General features: G+C 40.3%; 1 protein-coding gene across 1 annotated transcript in view; it reads right to left on the bottom strand.

Annotated features, from left to right (window-relative positions):
* LOC308090904 (protein diaphanous homolog 3-like) overlaps nt 1-21,934 on the bottom strand; it is a 337,084-nt gene that overhangs the window by 223,131 nt on the left and 92,019 nt on the right. The window contains exons 6-12 of the mRNA XM_080436177.1: nt 15,929-16,003; nt 15,752-15,821; nt 11,677-11,813; nt 9,209-9,314; nt 5,708-5,818; nt 4,902-5,020; nt 3,776-3,892 (exon numbers count right to left, since the gene is read on the bottom strand). Coding sequence (XP_080292303.1) covers nt 3,776-3,892; nt 4,902-5,020; nt 5,708-5,818; nt 9,209-9,314; nt 11,677-11,813; nt 15,752-15,821; nt 15,929-16,003 — 735 coding nt within the window. The remainder of the gene's footprint in view (nt 1-3,775; nt 3,893-4,901; nt 5,021-5,707; nt 5,819-9,208; nt 9,315-11,676; nt 11,814-15,751; nt 15,822-15,928; nt 16,004-21,934) is intronic.

Below are 21,934 nucleotides of genomic sequence, written 5' to 3'. Positions count from 1 at the left end.
GAAGAAGAGGCTGGATCTGGCTCCATGTCAAAAATCCTTCCGGTCGGCGTTTTCAATGTTATCTCCTTGACTAAAAGCTTAATATCTCCATTTCTTTTTAACGTGGTGGAAACGAGCCGTTTTCGATCGGCGATCACGCTGCAATGGAGGATCGCGTTAGAAATATTATTGTTCCAGGCGTTAGTCGGGACCCTCCGCCGTCTCGCACGCACGCTTTGTTTACATGCACTTCCGCGTCGGGGCTTCTACATGACGAAACGTATAACGCAAGTGGATGGAAGAAATGCAGGCACTCAACGTATAATATTTTAATAAACCTCTGGCACCCAATGTGTTAACACATATTTAATTACTTTATACTGAAAAATAAACATTAATAGGGGAAATAGCCAATCTATAAGCTCAAAACTGAGCTTATACTGTATATCTGCTATGTCCACTATTTTTGCCTATTTTTGAAAATATGACATTTTTTAACATGGAATTGATTATGACGATTATGACGATTATGTAATAATTGTGACAGGCCTACATGCCACACAGAAGTCCGCCGGTAAAGCAGCGCGGGCTGTGCTCAAGTAGCCGCTCTGCTGACATTTGCCCACCTAAGCACCCTTTCTTACTATTACGTAACGCCACTTTACTGGCGAAGAGCTTCCTTTTATTATTTATATTATTCCATTTATTACACTGAAAATGATTCCATTAAGCACAGGTTAAGGATACATTTGACTTGCACATTATCCAGGTGAATTCACCTAGCATAAGCCTATTGTAAAGTATAGTGTTACTGAAAATACGTTTTTTTTTCTTCTTCCCCTGACACACTTGGCAAACCTGGAAATATTCAAAAGGCTAAATTTAGGTGTAGCCTACTGTATATGTGCCTCAATTTCAACGCTATACCAGGACGTCTGACAGCAGATGGGGGAGAGCAATGTGGCATTATTTCACAATGACTGCACAGGTTGGAGGGAAGGCGGGCATGGGCTTTGCAAAGCAGGTGTGTGTGTGCATGTGTGCGTGTGTGCGTGTGTGTGTGTGTGTGATCAATAATGCCAAATTAAATAAGTAATGATAAAGATGTCATCAAGTGAAATGATGAAATACCCGCACAACTGCTCAAGGCAGATTGAAAGAAAGTCACGCTATGCGTTACTCTATCAGTGCTGTGTAGTGTGTAGGCGTCACTAACACTTTGCATTTTCATAATTAATTCAGATGCAGGGAATAAGTCGCACATCCTTGTGCTAATAACAAGGATCATACAGTATATGTATATGTGCTATATACCACAGTGTGGCTGGCAGACATGCTCAGTGTTGTTTTCTTTTGGGGGGGGGTGTGAAAAAACGGCCGCCGATATATTTCATATTCTTCTGATTAGAGACTCGTCTTTGATCAAGCCAAGGTTTAACTGCGACCCAGCTGTGAGAGAGCCAACTTAAAACAGGCCTTTGAAAAAGCATCATTAACACATTCCATGCCAGAGTTTAATCTCATAATGTACTCACCAGTGCCAGCGTTTTATTGTTGTTTTTTAGTTTTTTTCATGTCGCCACAGACCTCGCTAAATAAGTTAAAAGTGCGCGTTCATTTGGTTCTAAACACACAGCGGATCCGTGAGAAACGGTCAGCGAAAACAGTTTCCAAATCCGTGCCGCCATCTTGAAGCTACAGCCGATACACGGTAAACAGTGATCAGCGAGGAGAAAAACAACAACCAGAGAAAATCGAGTTTTAAACAGGATCCCAGACAGGAAGCGGATACGATCGAAAAAACCGGAACCCGAATAATTCCGTTTCCGACCGGAAACCGGAAACGGAAATGGATCAAAAAAATTCGGAAAGTGCACCTGGGGCACTTAACATGGGAATCGGCGGTTCGCGTAGATCTACGCGACTGGCACGCTGCGGCTTTAAATAGGTTCGCGTAGATCTACGCGACTGGCATGCAATGTGTTAAAAGGGGATGAGAAATGTTCTGCAGCTATAGTTGCATTAGATGGTGCAGAAGATGAAAGACCCCGGCATTCTCTTTGTTAGCCAATGTCATCGAGGAGGATTTAAAACAGAGGGGAGGGCAGACCTCTGCAAAGACCCCAGAGCTCTCTTTTCACCTAGAGTATGTCCAGCATCAACAGGGTTTGTAAAGGGCTAGGGCTCCATCGGCAATGAATGAAGACCACATTTTGAGGTAAAAAAAATGTTATGATTTGCACTGTAATGACCGATATGTCTTATGACGGCCCTGCGCCGAAAAAGAAATAGCCCAGAACACGATGTGTAGCTTGTAGATCCGTTTTTTGGCTGATACCGTTTTATACGTGGTATGACTAGACTACGTACTGTATAAATCGGACACAAATGTAGAGAAGCAGCAAGCTGTTCTGGACTCGCAACACTTAACAACTTAACTTAACATTACTTTGACAATGTTTTCATAGATTTCATAGGCATCCTCATAGACTTGTTTCACAGTTGGATTCATGTTAAAGGGATTTTAGGCAACATTAAGCCTAAATGTTATGAATATATATATATATATATATATTTAGCATTTTTTCCCCTCTATCAGCCACTATATAATGATGCTGGGGTGTTTTCCTGCATTGAAACAGTCCTCTTTCTGAAATCCGTATTTTCCCTACTATTTGTGTTTGTCCGGGACGTAAATGCATGGACGCGCATGTGCGCGTCCGTGCGCGTCCGTGCCCGTGTGAAGTGTTCGGGTGAAACCGAATGGGACCGAGTGCAGCCGACAAAAATGGAACGAGCCGCCATTGTTTCCTCCATTGAAGTTTATACATCTTACTTTCGTTTTTAAAACGCTCTCAAACTTCTTTTTTGAGGCACGGAATTTACTTTTACGATATCGTTTGGATATAATTTAGTTGTTTAACTTCATATATATATCAATTTATCATGAAAGAGCCTATTTAAAAATAAAAATTCAGAGAACCGGCAGGGGCGGGCAGTGACATGCATTGTATCCGAATAAAGCAACCTATTTTCGGCATGGCCCGTTTAGAAGTCCCCCCTGCGTCACCCCCTGGTGGTCGGGGAAATGAACTGCTGATGAGGAGGGAGGGGGGGGAGTGGAGGTGCGGTGTTTGACAATAGTTTTTTTCTTTTTTTTATCTCTGAACTCACCTACAATCCCTTTAATGTGTATTTCCAGACATTAAACCTGACCTTTCACTCTGTACTTAGTCTGCTCTTTTTCCCCCCCTATACCAAACCAATTTGCCTAAAATCGCAGATCTACAAGCACACAACGCCTCGCAAGCACGAGGCGTTGTGTGCTTGTTGATCTGCTATTTTTGGCTAAAAGATCTCCTCAAAATGGATGTTTGGTTGAAGTGCTTAGTGTAAAAAAATCACACAAAGATTCGGCGGACCCCCTGTTAGAAGACCTCTGTTGTAGGGGATGTGGAGAGTGAGCATGAATGGGAGAGGAATGAAACTGTGAGTACTTTGTCCACCACTGAAAACAACACGTGTTTTACTTCACTTCCAATGTTGCCAGATTCTGTGAGAGAAACAAGCAACCAGGTCTAGGAAAACCAGCCCAAAAGAAGCGACTATGGGCCACATGAGCATTTTAACCATATACATCAGCTATTTGAAAATAGCAGATCTACAAGCTCGTTGTGAGCTTGTAGATCTGCTATTTTCAAATACATCTTGCGGGGAAATTATAATAAGCAGATCTGGCAACGCTGTTCACTTCAAGGAACATACAATATCAAACTGTGTGCCGGTGTATTCTTACCTCACCACGTAGTCATTGCGTATGAGCATGAGGTGCTGCAGTATGGAGAGGAGATAGGCTTCTGCGCTGCTGTCCTTCACCATGCTCTGAACAACATTGAACACATCCCCCACATCAGTGCGAAGAGTCAAGGACTGTTATGCAGATGACAACAAAGGCTTTACTGTGGCTTTATCCCACAAAGAAGTGGAGGCTCCTGAAAAGAGGAGTCAAAAAGGCAAAAAAAACACACGAAACATACTAGGATGAGCTATTTGTGTAGCATTTCTAAAAGCCAAAGAAACATACTAAACGCACGAGGATGAGCTATTTGTGTAGTTTTTATTTCCTGTAATTTATTAATGCATTATTTGTTTTGCATTGTATTATTTGCATGGCCCATATTTAGGGAACATCCCATGTTAATTGCAAATGAATGTGTGTGTGTGTGTGTGTGTGTGTGTGTGTGTGTGTGTGTGTGTGTGTGTGTGTGTGTGTGTGTGTGTGTGTGTGTGTGTGTGTGTGTGTGTGTGTTATTATTAAACACATAGGCTTGTCTAAGAACATTGGGAATAATTTGTTTCTTGTGTTAAATATAGGCCTGTGAAGCCCTTTGAGACTGTAACAGTGATTAAGGGGTATAAAATAATTTAGGTGAATTATTAGCCCTTTCCACACCTTAACGACCCACCCTAAAAAAAAAGAAGAAGAAGAAAACAAGAATGCCACTGCCTGCAATGTAATGAACAGTAAGAGCATATGACAGTAAAAACCTTAAACCTTAACACATTGATTGCCAAGATCGCATTGATGCGTTCTTTCATGTTGTGACTGTTTGGGATTTTCAGAAAAACAGCTGTAACTCTGTTTCTTTTGTTTGCACTGAAAACCGCTAGTTTTCAGCGGGCCGAAGCCCCAAAATGGCGGGTCGCGGTTGGAACTTTGTCGTTCCTATGGATACACAGATCCCTCCACTAACCCACAGGGACTATTTGGTTTTTGGGACTATGACGGTTCCACAGTGTTTCAAATATCATCGGATTGAGGTAATTATACGCTGGCAAGGGGATAGAAAACTGTTAATATCTTGGCAATCAATGTGTTAATAAGGTAATAATAAAAAATAAACTTTGATGACAAAGGATATTCCATTTCGCTCTTGATGTCCTCCAGCCTGTGAGAGAACTCCATCATGTCTTCCTCTTTGTGCTCCTCAAACACCTTCAGCTGGATGTCCAGAGCCTCATTCCTGATGGCTGTCAGGTGCTATTTGAGCAATAAGGGGAACAAGAGCAGAGGGGGGGGAAGGGAGTGAGACAGAGAAGGATATAAAAGCAACCCAGCGTGGAAGAGTGGTAAGAATGAGGGGAAAAGCCATGACGGGTAAAGACATTGGCAGGTTTGATTAAATCGTCAGACCTTGTTCGATATAATGTTAGACACCTAAAGCACAGCCTCAGTCAAAGAGTGAGAGCTCCATCTAAACAGCATCATTCATCATGACATACTAGGCTTGAGAAACCATCTCTCCACACATTTTAATTTATGTGTTTACGTAGTTGCTCACACTATTGCTCACAGCAGGTAAACATGGATTGGTAGGCGGTGTGTGTGAGAGTCTGCGGGGAGAGTATTAGAACCAGGCACTAGAAGCGTTATTAGTTCCAGGGTGTTGGCACAGACGGAGGAGGACGTGCGACCTTTCCTCCGTGTTTCATAAATTATTTGCCGGAGCGAATCTACAATATTTCACTCAAGTGGACAACTCATTTAAATATTAATACAAGGTGAGTGTGGGTTTTATATAGTGTGTGTGTGTGTGTGTGTGTGTGTGTGTGTGTGTGTGTGTGTGTGTGTGTGTGTGTGTGTGTGTGTGTGTGTGTGTGTGTGTGCGTGCTAGTACGTGTGTTGGGGGGGGGGGGGGAAGGGGGCAGTGCTATATTCAGTGCTTACAGGCAGTATGTCTTTCAGGCCACAGCGCATAAATTCGTTCCTGATGTGCAGCCTCAAGTCCAGCTCATCCGGAGATGTTACCAGTGCGTTGATGAGCTGCATACAGGCCACCTAGAATGGCCAAGGAAAAAGTGGGAAGGGAGAGAGGGAGTGGAGAGAGAGAGTGTGAATCCTTTGTACAGAGGCTGATGAAAAGGATGCATACATTCTAAATGACATACAGCATGTCCCTAGGAGCCAGAGGACCATAACTAATGCATGTCTGTTTTCCTCCGGTCACCAACTAGGGAGTTAATTTTAATATTAATGCAACAACAGCAGAGCCATACACACACAAAACCAGTCAATTTCAGGGGCAGGCCTGGCTCTTTTGGAAGCCGTCCCTCACGCACTCCCCTCTGAGTTTGGCTTACCGCACTGGGACTGCTAAAACCTGTGACTCTTCAACTAGCCAGGCAAACGCAGACAGAAAAATCTATTATTGATCAGAAAAAGCTGATCCACTCATGTGTGAAATGGGGACATGGACAACACTGGGGATGCAGGAAGGATGTTGTGGATGTTTTCAAGGTTTATTGTAAATTTGATAGCATGCTCTTGCGTGGCACTCAATTGTCTGTATTTATTGTGGCACCTCATTATTGACAGAATAACTCGGCAAAATGATACTGTACTATAAAGAAATAAAACATAGACAATTCAAATTAAATGTCAATTAACACATGTCAGTTGCATTGGGGCTAGGCTAAGGGCACATGCCCATAAAATACATTATTCTAGCAATGATATCAACAGTAAATGAATACATTTTACACAATTATTTGAATAGTTCTCCGTCTTTCATACCCATCTGTCAATGGTCGATCGACAACATTCACACGGCGGCCATTTTGCTCTCACGTCATACTTGCGGGTTGGTAAAAACGGCGGGGTGGCATTTCATTAACTTAATTGCAAAATGTCCGCCGTGTGAATATGGTGAATGGAAACATTCGGTTCAATGTATGTTATTTATTTACTTGTTTATTTAGTGTGCACTGTTATTGTTTTGTTCCCGTTTTATTTGATGAACGTTCAACTACTTATGCTAATTGTGACAAAATGTATTACCATGTATTATTATCTCTTAAATTATTTCACGTATTATTTATTCATTGGATTTTTTTTCCAGCAAAGACTAATACTTTAACATGTCCTGAGCAATAACACGATCACTGTACTCACACACAGACACACACAGAAGTCCTGACAACTCAAGAGAGCATTTAGGAAGCCTTTGAATGTTGCGGTCCCCAGTGTGTCCATTTACAGTTATTGTCTACTTGCACACTTTCCCTAAGCCAATGACTGCCAAGGGAGATTGAGTGCGAGTAGGAGCCCAGTGGGGGGAGAGAAAAAGCCTTTGGCCACACAATAGCACGGCAAGAAGTAGCAGAGCTGTGCTTTAATAATGCATGGGGTTAAAAGGGATCAGTGCCGTCTATTAGCAAGTGGGAAATAATAACGTTCCACAATGCATCAATAAAACACAACTAACAGCCTCTAAACCATCCGGCACACAAGGCTGGAGTTTAATGGATACAGATGCGTTTGTGTATGAAATTCCTCTCTACAAAAAGGCGAGTATCCCCTCTAGTCTCTCCATGCGTCTTGTCTCTACTTTTATTTAGTTTTTCTTTCCCCCGTATCACTTTTCTTGTATCCATTGGCCTCTCCACATATGTCTACCCATTTCTAGGTAGACACAAAAGGCCAAATGCAATCCCCTGTACGGGCCAGATCATGTTTTTTAATAGTTCTGCAATGTTGAATACATGAAAATACAGAATAGTCATGAGAAAGCAAATGGCTGTTCATGCTAGAGCTCTGTGGACTAATTTTCCTGTGTGGTTGCATTTGCTTGTGCGTGCGTGTGTGCGTGTGCGTGTGCGTGTGCGTGTGTGTGTGTGTGTGTGTGCGCGCGAGCATAAGTGTAGGTGGGTGTGCATGTGCTTGAGAGTGTATTAGAGAGAGGGGAAAAAAAAGTGGATGATCCGACTTTCTCTTCACATCCCACAGCTACCAATTAAATAGAGACAATGTGCTTTAATCAAGTATTGCCGCCGCTCACTGCACTACACACACTGTTGTGTCCCTTTCAATACAAACCATATGCATCATCTCCAGTGTAGGTATCAGTAGGGATAGGGAACCGCAGAAAGATTATGTCTACAAAGGGAAATCGTTATAAAAAGCACCAATAAGTCACACAAGACATAATCTCACATAGAAACAGAGACGTACGCTCGACCTTTCAGCCTCTAAATTTGGAACAGGAGGGTTTATAAAGGATCCATCTATACAGTTTGCTGATTTTATACAGCGCTCTTCTCATTGCTTTTTCCAATGCCAGGCTGTCAAAAAAAAAACTGTGGCATTGATCTTTTTGCTCAGGTTTTGATTGAGCTACGATGCAATTGTTGTAGAGTGGACGTGTTGGGTTATCTGAGGTGCTAAATCGTCGATCTGTGACTGATTATTCCAAATGGCTGCAGCAGATCATGTGAAGTATTTGCCTTTGTTTGGCACCACTTTCAGTCATCACAGCAAAATGTTAACGTTGTGTTAGCAGGTGGATTAGGAGGACTTAGGAGGACTTAACCCATAATTTTTTTGATTTCTTTGGCTATTCAAAAATAGCAGATATACAAGCTCATAGCGCGGTACCGAGTGCCGCGCTATGAGCTTGTAGATCTGCTATTTTTGAAAAATTGTCAAAATGTGTGGCAAAATCTTGGATTATATATATTTTTAAAGTGAACATTTGTAAAATGTTTAGTTCCAGGAACGCCCAGAAGCAAAGATTTGAGTTACAAATGTCCGCCAAAAAAAAGAAAATAATTCAAATATTTGCACAACTTTTCATGATTTTTCAAAAATAGCAAATATACAAGCTCATAGCGCGGCACTCGGTGCCTCGCTATGAGCTTGTATATTTGCTTTTTTGGAATAGCCCAACGAAATCTAAAAAATGACACACAGATGTGTTCCCGGTCTTAAAGAGTTAAGTTGAAAGACCCATACATTTGGGGACGTATACATACGGACGAACGTTGTTCTAGACGGCAGACCCCTTCGGTGCCACGCCATAAAAATGCTGTAAAATAGCCATACAGATATCTTTGAAAAATAGATAAATAATTACACAAGTCATTGATTTACAAATGACTCCCTGACACGAATAACATAATGTGTGAAAAAGGATTGACGTGAGGAGGATGTCCGTGTACACATTAAGGTTGTGGTAATGACATACAGACCATGGTTGCCAGATCTGCTTATTATAATTCTCACAACGCGTCGCATAGATCTGCTATTTTCAAATCGCTTGATGTATATGTTAAAGTGCTCATGTGGCCCATAGTCGCTTCTTCTTTTGGGCTGGTTTTCCTAGACCTGGTTGCTTGTTTCTCTCACAACGAGTAATAATAATATTAATATTAACCCTTTCTCTGCACGTACTTGTAATTGAACAGAGCGGTCTTTGAGGCCCTGCACGATGGGACTGAACCTCTCGATGGACCGGCGCTCCCCCGCTGTGGTGATAGCTTCAAGGACCTTCTCCAAACTAAATGGGAAAATGAAACGCACAGAGTGAACAAAAGGCTGTAACATAAATGCAATCATTCATCTAAGGGCAGTTTGATTCATGCATGCTCTTCTGTTCTTTTGTTTTGCCAACTCCCCCGCCCCCCCCCCCTCTGTTTTATGCAACTTTGCTGTAAAATTTGAGAAATGGCATGGATACAGATGCTGATTTTTTTAACCCATTAAGACCTGAGGCCCATTCTAAAAATGGTTTCTTCTTTTACATAAAAATATAAAAATAAGAAAATATGTCAAAATAGAAGAAGCAAAGATTTCAGTAACAAATGTTTGCTTTAAAAATATATGTATTCAAAGATTTTCACACAATGTTCACGATTTTTCAAAAACAGCAGATCTACAAGCTCATAGCGCGGCACCTATGAGCTTGCATATCTGCTATTTTTGAATAGCCAAAGAAATAAAAAAATTACACACAGATGCGTTCCCGGTCTTAATGGGTTAAAGTGAATAACACAAGTGAATAACACAAGTTAATTCAGTAAACACGTTTACTAACTATGAAAACCAACTATTATAAATGATTATTTCCTGTCTTCACCGTTCCTTTACATTCTCATCCTGCGTCTACTAACCTTGCTCCTATTACGGCATTCTATGGCCAAAAAAAAGAGGCTTTTATTAGCATACCTTCCTGTGTCAATACGACAAATTGAAATTTTCTCTGCCAAATTATCCTCCTGAATGGGAAATATCTGATAGATAGACTGATGCAAAATCAGTACTGTCTAACTGATCAATGTATGCAATTAGAGTGTACTGTATGTGTGGCCATATACATGCTATCGTAACACATCTAACTCTTGCATGAAGCCCAATGTGTTGGCACAGGTTATAGTGCATGAGTGAATCAGATTAATATCATTGATTTGTGACTCTGGGACTCAGCTGTCTCAGCTAGTACACAATATACATGTTATTTGTGCTGCTAGCAATGAATTAACCCTTTAAGACCGGGAACGCATCTGTGTGTCATTTCAAGATTTCTTTGGATATTAAAAAACATAGCAGATATACAAGGTCATAGCTTGAGCGCCGCACTATGAGCTTGTTGATCTGCATTTTATTTTGAAAAATCGTTAAAAAATGGTGCAAATCTTTTAATATTTAGTTGTTTTTTTAAGCGAACATTTGTAACTCAAATCTTTGCTTCTGGGGGGATTCTACAAATGTCTTCTAAATCCCAACAGTTAAAAAAAAAGAAGAAAAAAAAACGTGGCTATAATCAGTGGTTCTCAAACCTTTTCATGTCAAGGACCCCCAAAATGATATGTATTTGGCGGACCCCCATCTCAAAATATTTAGTTCCAGGGACCCCCAGAAGCAAAGATTTTAGTTTTAAAATATTCGCTTTAAAAAATGTATATATTCAAAGATTTGCACACATTTTCCCGATGTTTCTAAAATAGCAGATATACAAGCTCATAGCGCGGCACTCGGTGCCGCGCTATGAGCTTGTATATCTGCTATTTTTGAATAGCCCAAAGAAATCGTAAAATGACACAGATGCGTTCCCGGTCTTAATGGGTTAAACAAGGTAACAATGGAATGAATTTCCCATTACCTGCACAGTCATCACTCTGAGCCCATTCTGAGCTAATGGACCATTTTGTGCATTTCAAAGCAAAGTGCCCTGCAGTAACGCACGAGCAGTGGTGGATGCTAAAAATGAAAAGGTGTTAACACATTAAGACCGGGAACGCATCTGTGTGTAATTTTTTGGGCGGTGAAACCGCCCCTATATGTGAGGTTTGGACATTGGCCACCATTGCACCCCCCCAACCCTGCGCTGTGATTGGCCACCAGTGTACCGAGTGCCGCACTATGAGCTTGTAGATCTGCTATTTTTGAAAAAAACTTGAAACATTTTGCAAATCTCTGAATATATATTTTAAAGCGAACATTTTTAACTCAAATCTTTGCTTATGCGGGGGTCCCTGGAAGAACATATTTTGAGATGGGGGTCCGCGGCCAAATACATATAATTTTGGGGGTCCTTGACATGAAAAAAGTTTGGGAACCACTGATTATAGCAACATACATTTAAAAAAAAAAATGTTTAGGATTTAGAAGAGATTTGTAGAATCCCCATGTGTAAGCAAAGATTTGATTTAGAAATATTTGCTTTAAAAAAATATATATATTCAAAGATTTGCACACATTGTCACGACCTTTTAAAAAATAGCAGATCTACACACTCTGTGCCGCGCTACGAGCTTGTAGATTTGCTATTTTTGAATAGCCCAAAGAAATCTAAAAATGACATAGATTCTTTCCCGGTCTAAATGGGTTAAGGCAAAAATAATGAAGGCAGCAGCACATACGTGTTCTCTTCGCCCACAATGCAGATGGCCGACAGGAGCTTAACGACGTCCGTCATCATGGTAGGCTGGGTGGGGTCAATGGCTCTCGCCAACAAGACCAGACTCTTCTCCTCCCCCAGGATCCGTTCTAAGCCATACTAGTGTACACAAAAAAAAAATAATGACGTTATTCAGTTGTTCCATATGTACTGTATGTGCATTATTTATACGTCCAGCATATCACCAAATAATAATAATAATATTAATATTAATAATAATATCACAACATATAACCATTATGAAGCCTTTGTTTTGTTCCCTGGTTGTGTTTACATATAAGTAATTTACCTGTTTGCTAAAAGAGGAGATGAGAAAGAAGCCCTTACATAACGAGTCACAGGCAAAGTACTAGACCAGTGTTGACCTTGGATATTTCAAGGGAAAACAAAATCTTAGTACACTTGATTCTAGATGCTTTTACATATCTGTTTCTATATTTTTCATTAACACTATCTGTTTTTATCCCTCCACCTGTCCTACAGCAGGGGTTCCCATAGTTGGGGTCGCGGCCCGGACACACAGGAAATTATGTTGGGTCATAAAAAAATTATGTTTTTTTTTTAAATTCAACAAAATGGATGAAATACAATCTAAAAATGATTACAAATAGTACATTTTACCATTTTAATACATTACAAATGCGCAAAGAACGTGCACGCTTATGTGCATAAATTAACTCCAGCGTTAGGTGGAGTCGCGAGTCAATGACCGCATTATTTTCGGGTCGCGGGCTGAGAAGTTTGGGAACCCATGTCCTAAAGCACATGTACCAATCACTCAGCTTCGTGACGCAGTAAATGAGTATATCGCCCGATAGGTCTTTGAGGGTTAACACCACAGTCTGAAAGTCATTAACCCCTTTGAACGCAAGCCACGTCCCAAGGATTCTGACTGGAGTCAGAGGTAAGGTCAAGTCACAGGACTTAAGACCCCATTCCTAGAGCATATAATAATGAGCTAAGATTCAAAACACACACTCAATCAATAGTCCCCAGACAATTGGCATGACAAAACAGAGAAAAGACAATACAGTGGGGGCGGCAGTGGCAGTGGCTCAGGGGTAGAGTGGCCGGGTAGAGTGAACTGGAAACCGCAAGGTTCCCAGTTCGATCCCCGGGCTGGGGCGCTCCCCCAGAGTTAGTGTCGAAGTGTCCTTGAGCAAGACGCTGAACCCCTAATTACTCCCGATGAGCAAGTTGGTGCCTTGCATGGTTTCCTCAGTGTATGAATGTGTGTGTGAATGGGTGAATCATCAATGTAAAGCGCTTTGGATAAAAGCGCTATATAAATGCACCATTTACCATTTACCAAACAGAGACCAAAAACCATGAAAATGAATACACTTTACAGCCAATCTTGGATGTAGCAGCAATCATATGCAACGAGCAACTATATTGATTTGAAAACATGAAAATAAATTAACTGAATTATTCAAATGTTACGTTTATGACCTCCAATACTGGCATATTATGAAGGCCAACTACTAAACTGTTTGTGAATGTAGCGTAATGTTTGTATGACAAGCACTACAATACAAAACAAACAATATCGTGTCGTAAGCAGCCATAGCTGAATGGGAAGAGAGGCCGTCTGGGAAACGGAGTGTCCTCGGCTCGTGTCCCTGAGCAAGAAGACACTTAAGTTAATCCATAATCTCTCAAGCCAGATAACTACTGTATGCCACAACACTTAAGTTAATCCATAATCTCTCAAGCCAGATAACTACTGTATGCCACATTCAGAATGGTACACAGATTCTGTAACAACGCCTCCTGAAAGCCACGCACAGGTCATGTGTCACAAAAATATTTTTCAAAAATATGTTTTTGAATTTCCATTTCTGCAGAGCAGCAAGCTAGATATGCTTTGACTAATTTGATTTAAGTAGGACTTATTTGCACGGCTGTAAAGGCGTCCGCTTTTTCAATCTGCACATTTCCAGCGCTTCCGTTGCACAGACTGTTTTAGGCGGGAGCGTTTGGAAACTGTGTGAGAGCCAACAGACCGTCTCGAGAGACTACTTAACCGCTGACGGCTCCTACTCCTCCTCGAGCGCTCATAATCTCCCATCTGAGCAGCCATCAGTCGGGTGAAACTGGAAAAAAAATCCCACTGCATGACTAAGAAAGGCCTCCCATTATATGTGTGTAAATATGTTTGTATTATTATACAGCAGATATGTTCCACCCGTACAAAATTATTTCATCTACCACCAGCTACTTACTCATTTATACATGCCAACAGGGCAGCTAAGCTTACTACCGTATAAATATGAACTTCAAAATTATCAAAATAATTAAGTCATTTAAAGCATTCAGTTTCATAATGTGTGGTTATTCCCATTATTCCCTTGGTGAATGGCGACGCGACGCATGCCTGTGTGTTTCGATAGGAAGATGCCAAAAAACAAACAGTGAAAAGCCGCATAAAGACAGCTGGCAGAGAACACCTGTCTTCTTGGCACTGTGGGTGCATCCCCATCCCCATCCCCAACCCCATGCCTCCAGAGGCTGGGGGAAAGGTCTGGGCTGACAGAGGGGCCTACAGGTAAATGCTGGCGTCTGGCGCCTGTTGAGATGCAGGATTACACGAGACCTTACTAGCACACACTGTGCCAGAGCTGCTGTATATCTGTCTCCAGTGGGGGTTCAGCTACACCTGGCATACACACTCTTCCCCTTTATAGTTAGTGTTGACTGACAGCGGAGAGAAAAAGAAAAGAAAAACTGGAGCTCCGTGACAGGGAAGCTGTTTTGAGTGGAACACACTTGCATCCTGAAACGTGTATTTCTGCCCCCAATGGGATGCACAGACATGCAGACACGCTTCAGTCACAGTGGGAGGGATTTTACGATGGCGGCCCAGGTCAGATTGTACATCAGGTCAACAATCAGGCACACCCTCAAGAGTTCACACAAAGCTGTCATAGCCATCTATATTTCAACTGCTGGCTGTGGCCTCCTATCATCCCTATAACCCCCGCGGAGCTGTACGGCATCTCACCCAATGAGATAGCTACCAAATGCTGACATCAGGCCTAAACCTTCTTTCAGACTCTCCCACGAAAAAAATAACATGGCTCAAGTTATTTTTTTCGAGCGGGGGGGGGGGGGGTCATGTTACTGTCAAAGAGCATGCAAAACAATGTTGATATAAAAACAAGAACATGAGAGATAGGGGAATTACTGTATAGTCCCTGTATTTATTATCTTTAAATTCTGAACATCAATTAGAGCGTGTTTTGATTGCTCGTATTTGAACTGGAGCTGAGTTTAAATGGCTACAGCATTTTCTTTACAAGTTGAGCCCGACCGATGCATCGTGCCAAATGTCTGTGTCTGATGTGTTGACCGATATCTTGGGAAAAAAATCAAATCAATTCGATTAGATCAAAGTTTGTATCTATTTATATATACATATATATATATATATATATATATATATATATATATATATATATATAAACTGAACTTTATTGAACCACTGAAGCCCTATTAAAAAAAAAAAAATTTATTGCAGATCTACAAGCTCCTCACATGTTGCAACATGACACGTCGTGAGCTGCAGGTTGATTGAAAGTGTTTAAAAATGGGCCCTGGCCAGCCGGGGCGCTTGATGGAGTGGAAAGGAACTGGTTGGAATAACGTGTTCCTTCCACGCGCTACGTCCAACCAGGGAAACTCTCCCCTGTCAGGTGACAAGAAGGTCAGTTTATTGGCTCTCATGCATTGAAGGGGGCATGAGCTCGGCCCTGGCCTCCCTAGGTTGGCAGAGGGAAGGTAGTGCCCAGGATTACATTAAAAATTGGCACTGGGTGTAAAATATGGGGGTTACAAAATCGTGGGATAAAAATTTTGAAAGAAAAGGAGAAAAAAAAGAAAGAAAAAGAAAAAAGAAAGTGTTTAAAAATCGGGACGTGTCAGTTGCATAATTGCTGATACCAATCTTGTAAAAAAAAAAAAAGCACATTAATGCCTGATATATCGGTCGGCCTCTAATTACAAGCTTTACCTGGCATTAACAAGGGTGGAATTACCTTGTTGTTCATGAAGGCTTTGAGGCACTGGACAACCTTGTGTTGGTTCTTCCGGTCAATCTTCTCCTGGCTGGAGAGACACCGGAGCAAAATAGGACATTTTAGATAGTAGAATGGGCGTCCCAAATTAAAATATTATGTCTAAACCCCTCCTTTGTGTCTGTGTGTGGTTCTTACCGTTTCTTGAGCAGCAGCCTATCCAATACATCAAGCAATAGCCCAAGACCTTCATGACCAAAGCTCTGCACCCAGCTGTGGAGACAACAAATCAATATCAGAAATCGTATCAGTCTAAAAAACAGACAACAACGAGACATGAGCGGAGCAAAGTCAAGAGCATCTGAGCAGTAGCAGAAAGGGCATGTTTCAGGCTCCCATGTCAGGAGAAGAGGATGCATCCTTAACCTGCTTAGACCGGGAAAGAATCTCTGTCATTTTTTTGATTTATTTGGCTATTCAAAAATAGCAGATATACAAGCTCATAGCGCGGCACCGAGTGCCGCGCTATGAGCTTGTAGATCTGCTATTTTTGAAAAATCGTGAACATTTTTGCAAATCTTTGAATATATATATATATTTTTTTTTAAAGCATTTATAACTCAAATATTTGGTTCTGGGGATTCTACAAATGTATTTTTAAATCTCTAACTGTTTTAAAAAATATATATGTTGCTATAATATCAGTGGTTCTTAAAACCTTTTTCATGTCAAGAACCACGCAAAATTATATGTATTTGGCAGCGGACCCCCATCTAAAATATATATATATATATATATATATATTCAAAGATTTGCACATATTTTCACGATTAAAGAAAAAACATAGCAGATCTGAGTGCCGCGCTATGAGCTTGTAGATCTGCTATTTTTGAATAGCCCAAAGAAATCTAAAAATGACACACAGATGCGTTCCCGGTCTTAATGGGTTAATAAATGTGGTATTGCATGAGACAGAAATTAGGAACACACAGAAAATCAAAAATGTTGGCTGATATCCCATAAAACAGGATTTCCATGTTCACATGGGCCAATATCAATACTGATATTCACCCCCCATTCACATGATGCCAGAGAAAAACTCTGTGAGCTAGCCATACAATAGTTAATTCAGCCTTGAGAAAATCACAGGGCTGTTTATTTTAACTACAATTATTGTATCACTGTGCTATAAACCAAACTGAGCAGGATTTCAATATGCCTGCGGGTGAAAAAAAAGGAAAGGTCCCACACACTCTATTCACTTTTTTCTCTCCCAAACCTTTTTTTCTTCATAAAGGTGCCTGGGGAAAAGAACATTTATAATCTTTCCAGCACTGCATTTTAGAGTCACTTTTTTTAGAGGGATCTTAAAAGGCTGTAAAGGGTATTCAAGGATGTGTATCTATTCTTGTATAGTGGAATTAGACCACGTTCAGCATATCCATGTTATGATTATTTATGACAGCTCCCCGTCAAAATGCTAATACACAGGACTCAAAGACAGCACATTTTGTAAAGCCATCTTTGTTCATATGGTACTGCTCTTTTTCCTCGGTTTTATACTCCATCGTACTACGGCGTCAAAAGACAAAAAAGCCGATCTACGACCTCACAACACGCTTGTACATCGACTATGTTTCCAGTGTGACTGCACAACACTGTTGTGCGGCATATCTACCGCACAAAGTGACTCGAAATCACAGAGAAATGGGATGATCAGCTATCACACTGATGTCGTTACAAAAGAATATACTGCAGTGTATATCATCACCAAATATACACCATGACATAACACTAGACATTAAGTCCCATAACATAATCCCGCAACCATAGAGCTACATAATATCTGGAGGACCGACTGGGTTTGGTCAATGGTTATAAACTTGATGACAATAGAGCATGCACATCACAAACAATACTTCCAATGAGCGAGCTTGTGCATCAAACCTAGTGGTCGAGCCACCCAAATGTGGGCCCAGGCTTGCAGTACCGGAGCTGGCCACTTGTTGACTTTCGCAATCCATGCCCTCAATGCATTCCCATTATCAAATAACAAGATAAACAACTAATCTCCTGTGTGCCTATAAGTGCATCCTGAGAAATATGTAATAGCAAGTGCAAAGGGGGCTTCACAGCCAATTGAATGGCACGTGATGTTAGTTTAGCCAAAGTTTGGTCATGTTTTAATGACTATGGAGAAAGTTTACTTCAGTGTGCAGACTCTATTTATTGTTTCACCTTTAATGGAGAAAATGTAACCATGGGAGAAATCTAAAATACTGTAGAAAGCATTCTATGTACACACTGTACCAGCTGGATATATGTGTATATACGCAGATATCTTTTGTTAGATTTTTCTTTTTGTCCTTGCTCTACCTGCCCCCCCCCCTCTCCCCCCTACTTTCTCTTCCCTTTCTGAAAACAACACCCTACTTTCTCTTCCCTTTCTGAAAACAACACAAAGCTTGCCGAAAAAAACGCATTTCACCCACTTCTTTACACCTGTGACGTGACAATAAAGTTGATTCTGACTCTGAAATATAAGCCTACTTGAATGAAAAAAAAGAACAAAACAATACTTGATCACAGCAACAACAACAAAAAAAGGACAATTGCACAGCATCAAATATTGAATATTGCCCGGGTGGTCGTTGATAAAGCGCACACACACACTTCCATGTTGTCAGACTAATATCATACAGCATATTCCATTCTCATTCTATTGTGTATCGATTCCCTCGACTCACTCGTATCTCAGGTGGAAATGGAATCTATTGCACAGACAGTGTTGGTAGAGGCACTGTAGGCATTCTGAGTGCAATACTTGAAAATGTGTCTATGTTGTTGCTTCAGTGTAATGCATCAGCCTCACTGAGACACATTCCTCTCAGTGCAAACATAGGTAGCTGGTAATAAAAAATAATTCTGATTCTTACATAATGTGAAGTTACAGCTAGGGCTGTCACGATTACAAATTTAAGCTGACGATTAATTATCACTCAAATAATTGGCGATTAACGATTTAATTGTGTTTCATTATGAATAAAAAAATAATTTCTGTTTGGCTTTTAGCTTTCATAAACAAAAGTTGCACAGGGCAGATATGACAAATAACACATATTTAATTACTTTATACTTAAATATAAACATTAATAAAAAACGCGTTTTGAGCTTATAGATCGGCTATTTCCACTATTTTCAAAATTTTTCTTAAATATGACATTTTTTAACATGGAATTGATTATGACGATTATGCAAAAATGATTGTGATTAGACGATTATGTAGTAATTGTGACAGGCCTAGTTACAGCAATGTGCATTACCTAACTATGTTTTGACAATGATGGTTAACGATGTCTGTGAGTATAGTTACCATGGATGGATGATCTCCCTATTGAGTAACATAAACGCCAAAATGTTATGAGACATGAATGAATGAATGAGTTGAGAAATCAGAAAAGTAATGCCTTACATTGAGGTCTTCACCACTTGCGTCTGTACAGCACTAGACAGATAGCGCTAATGAGAAACCTTCCAAAAAAGAGGACAAGGCTTTTCTTGTGCTTTACTTGAAGAATGTCAGATTTGCATTTGTTAAAAGACAAAAATGTCCAAGGCCCAACGAAAATAAAAAGAAGGAAAAAAAAGTTGCTTTTAGTGGAAACAATGGCGGAAACCAAAAATGAGCGCTTTCAAAATGATTCACCTCTACCAGATTATTAAATTAGTAGTTTGATGAATTTATATGGAATGGCTATAATGAAATATATACCAGTCAAAAACTATGTAAAAAAAATACATTTTGTTTAATTGAAAAGGTTTAACAGTATGACTTTAACGCATCATTAGTTATGTGTAGGCATTGTTCAAGACATATGCATATCACTACTCATCTGATGCTACACCAAGCAGTCCCTACTACAGGTGTCAAGGGTTAATCAGTTAGCAGGTTAGCCGTTTATTAAAAAAATGCCTGGATATGCTTATCAACCTATCGGTTAATTTGCATAACAAATAAATGTTTGTTCCACATTTTTCTGACTGTTTTATTAAGGGGAGCATTATTTTGAGTACACATGGGTAGGTGCAAGAGGGTTTCAAACTAGTCCAAGAATTGTAAAAAAAGAATGAGAGAAAGACGTGCATTTCCGCACTGGGAGGTTTCATCAGAGAGAGCGAGTGACAGAGAGAGAGCGAAGGAAAATGTAGCCTATCAAACGTAACTCGTTCTGGGACCATTTAAAAAAGAAAGACGATGACCAAGTTGTTTGCACATTTTGTGGAACAGTGTTCAAATAACACCAACATGTGAAGAATATGCAAAAACATGAGCCACGTGCTAATCACTTAAAATATAAGCACCTGTGTGGCCAAGCGATAGGCTCTATACACAGCAGCCATATTATCCATATATTATTTAGCCATATATTATTTAGTGTAGCACAGTGGTTCTCAGATTTCTCAGGTTCCCATAACTCTGAGAGAGTACAAATGGAACCAAATGGACCCTTATGGGTCCATTTTGTTCCATTTAAAAAATTCGGACTCGTTCCGAATATTTAAAAGGCGCTTTTTCGCTTCGCTTTTTTGTTCCATGGAAGCTTGCATTGACTTTTTTTTAAAGAAAACGTATTATTCGCATGAAAAAATTGCCCCCGGTGTGTAAGGAGCTTGACTCTGTTTGACCAGAATGGAACTGAGCCTTCATTATTATCATTGGTAACACCTGTGAATGTCTTCACAATATGGCTGCTGTGCAGAGAGCAAGCCCCCAGAACCCAGTGGTTTCATTGAAGCCAATTGAACATGCTGGCCATTTGAGGTATTGCAGGTGTGGCCAATGTATGTGAACGAGGCCATGGGGCTTCGAGAATCTTCAGTGACGCGTTCGAGGCCCCAAATAGGCCTCGCCCATCACATTTTCCAATACGTTTCCAACCCGGAAGAAGGGTTCAAATAGGCACATGCGCTGGGTGAGCAACTCAATGCAAGTGGATGGGAGGCGATATCCGGTGCCCTCTCTATTATTTTTAACTCTATGGCAGAGAGCCTATTCATTGCAAACGCAAAGCTGAATGTGATGCAACTACTCCTTGGACATTGTACTTCTGAAGAAAATGGGCAAGTAAATGAAGTGGAGAGGTACCACAGAGATGTTTCCTAACACCTGGAAATGAATCCATTGAAATGGTGGAATGTTAACAGCCTCCATGATCTTTGGTATCTATCTGTCTACTGGGTGTTTCAAAGAATCAGGGAATCTCCTCATGTGGGGATTTCCTTAAAAAGGAATATATGAATGTCATTAGCCGATTACGAATTGAGATCAGGGTTGCCAGATCTGCTTATTATAATTTCCCAGCAAAATTTTATTTGAAAAAATGCCGATCTACAAGCTCACAACGCGTCGCATCGCGACGCGTTGTGAGCTTGTAGATCTGCTATTTTCAAATAGCTGATGTACATGTTAAAGTACTCATGTGGCCCATAGTCGCTTCTTTTGGGCTGGTTTTCCTAGACCTGGTTGCTTGTTTCTCTCACAGAATCTGGCAAACCTGTTTGAGATACAGCAAGTGTCTGGGGGGTTGTATTGATGATGCCCTAATATGGTCATTGCTTCACTATAAGAGAATCATCTACACAGGACAGAGAGAGAACAGCAGATTAATAAACTAGAGGTTCAGGGTGCTCACTAGGGCTGTCACCATTATGACATTTTACGTGACGATTATATTGTCACACAAATAATTGTGATTAACATTGTCTGTCATATAGATACTGTACATAAATATCTATTATTATTTATTTATATTTAGTTAATTAACCAAATATCGATGTCGGCAGCAACAGCAAACTAATAATCACAGCGAATCACACAGCTCAAGTTGCTCAATTGATGCTGCTATGCCAAAGAGAAACATTTTTTTAAATAGTTTGAAGTATTTATTCAGAAATAAAAAGACGCATTTAACTCATTCACTGCCAAAAACGTAAAAAAACGTAATTTAATAAAAAAAAAAATTAAAAAATCAATGATTCTGTATCTCGGCTCCTGTGTACTTTTATTTTTACTATGAAAAATCTCTGGCAGTGGGAAAACGCAGCCAGAAATAAGTCTAGCAGTGAATGAGTTAATTATCTGCACTTTATTATAATATAACAAAGGGTCGATAATTAAATGAGTCTTTTTATTTTTTAATAAAT

Source organism: Gymnoscopelus braueri (genome assembly GCF_963280865.1).
Source record: "Gymnoscopelus braueri genome assembly, chromosome: 1".
NCBI classification, from domain to species: domain Eukaryota; kingdom Metazoa; phylum Chordata; class Actinopteri; order Myctophiformes; family Myctophidae; genus Gymnoscopelus; species Gymnoscopelus braueri.
This window is presented reverse-complemented; position numbering and strand designations above follow the sequence as displayed.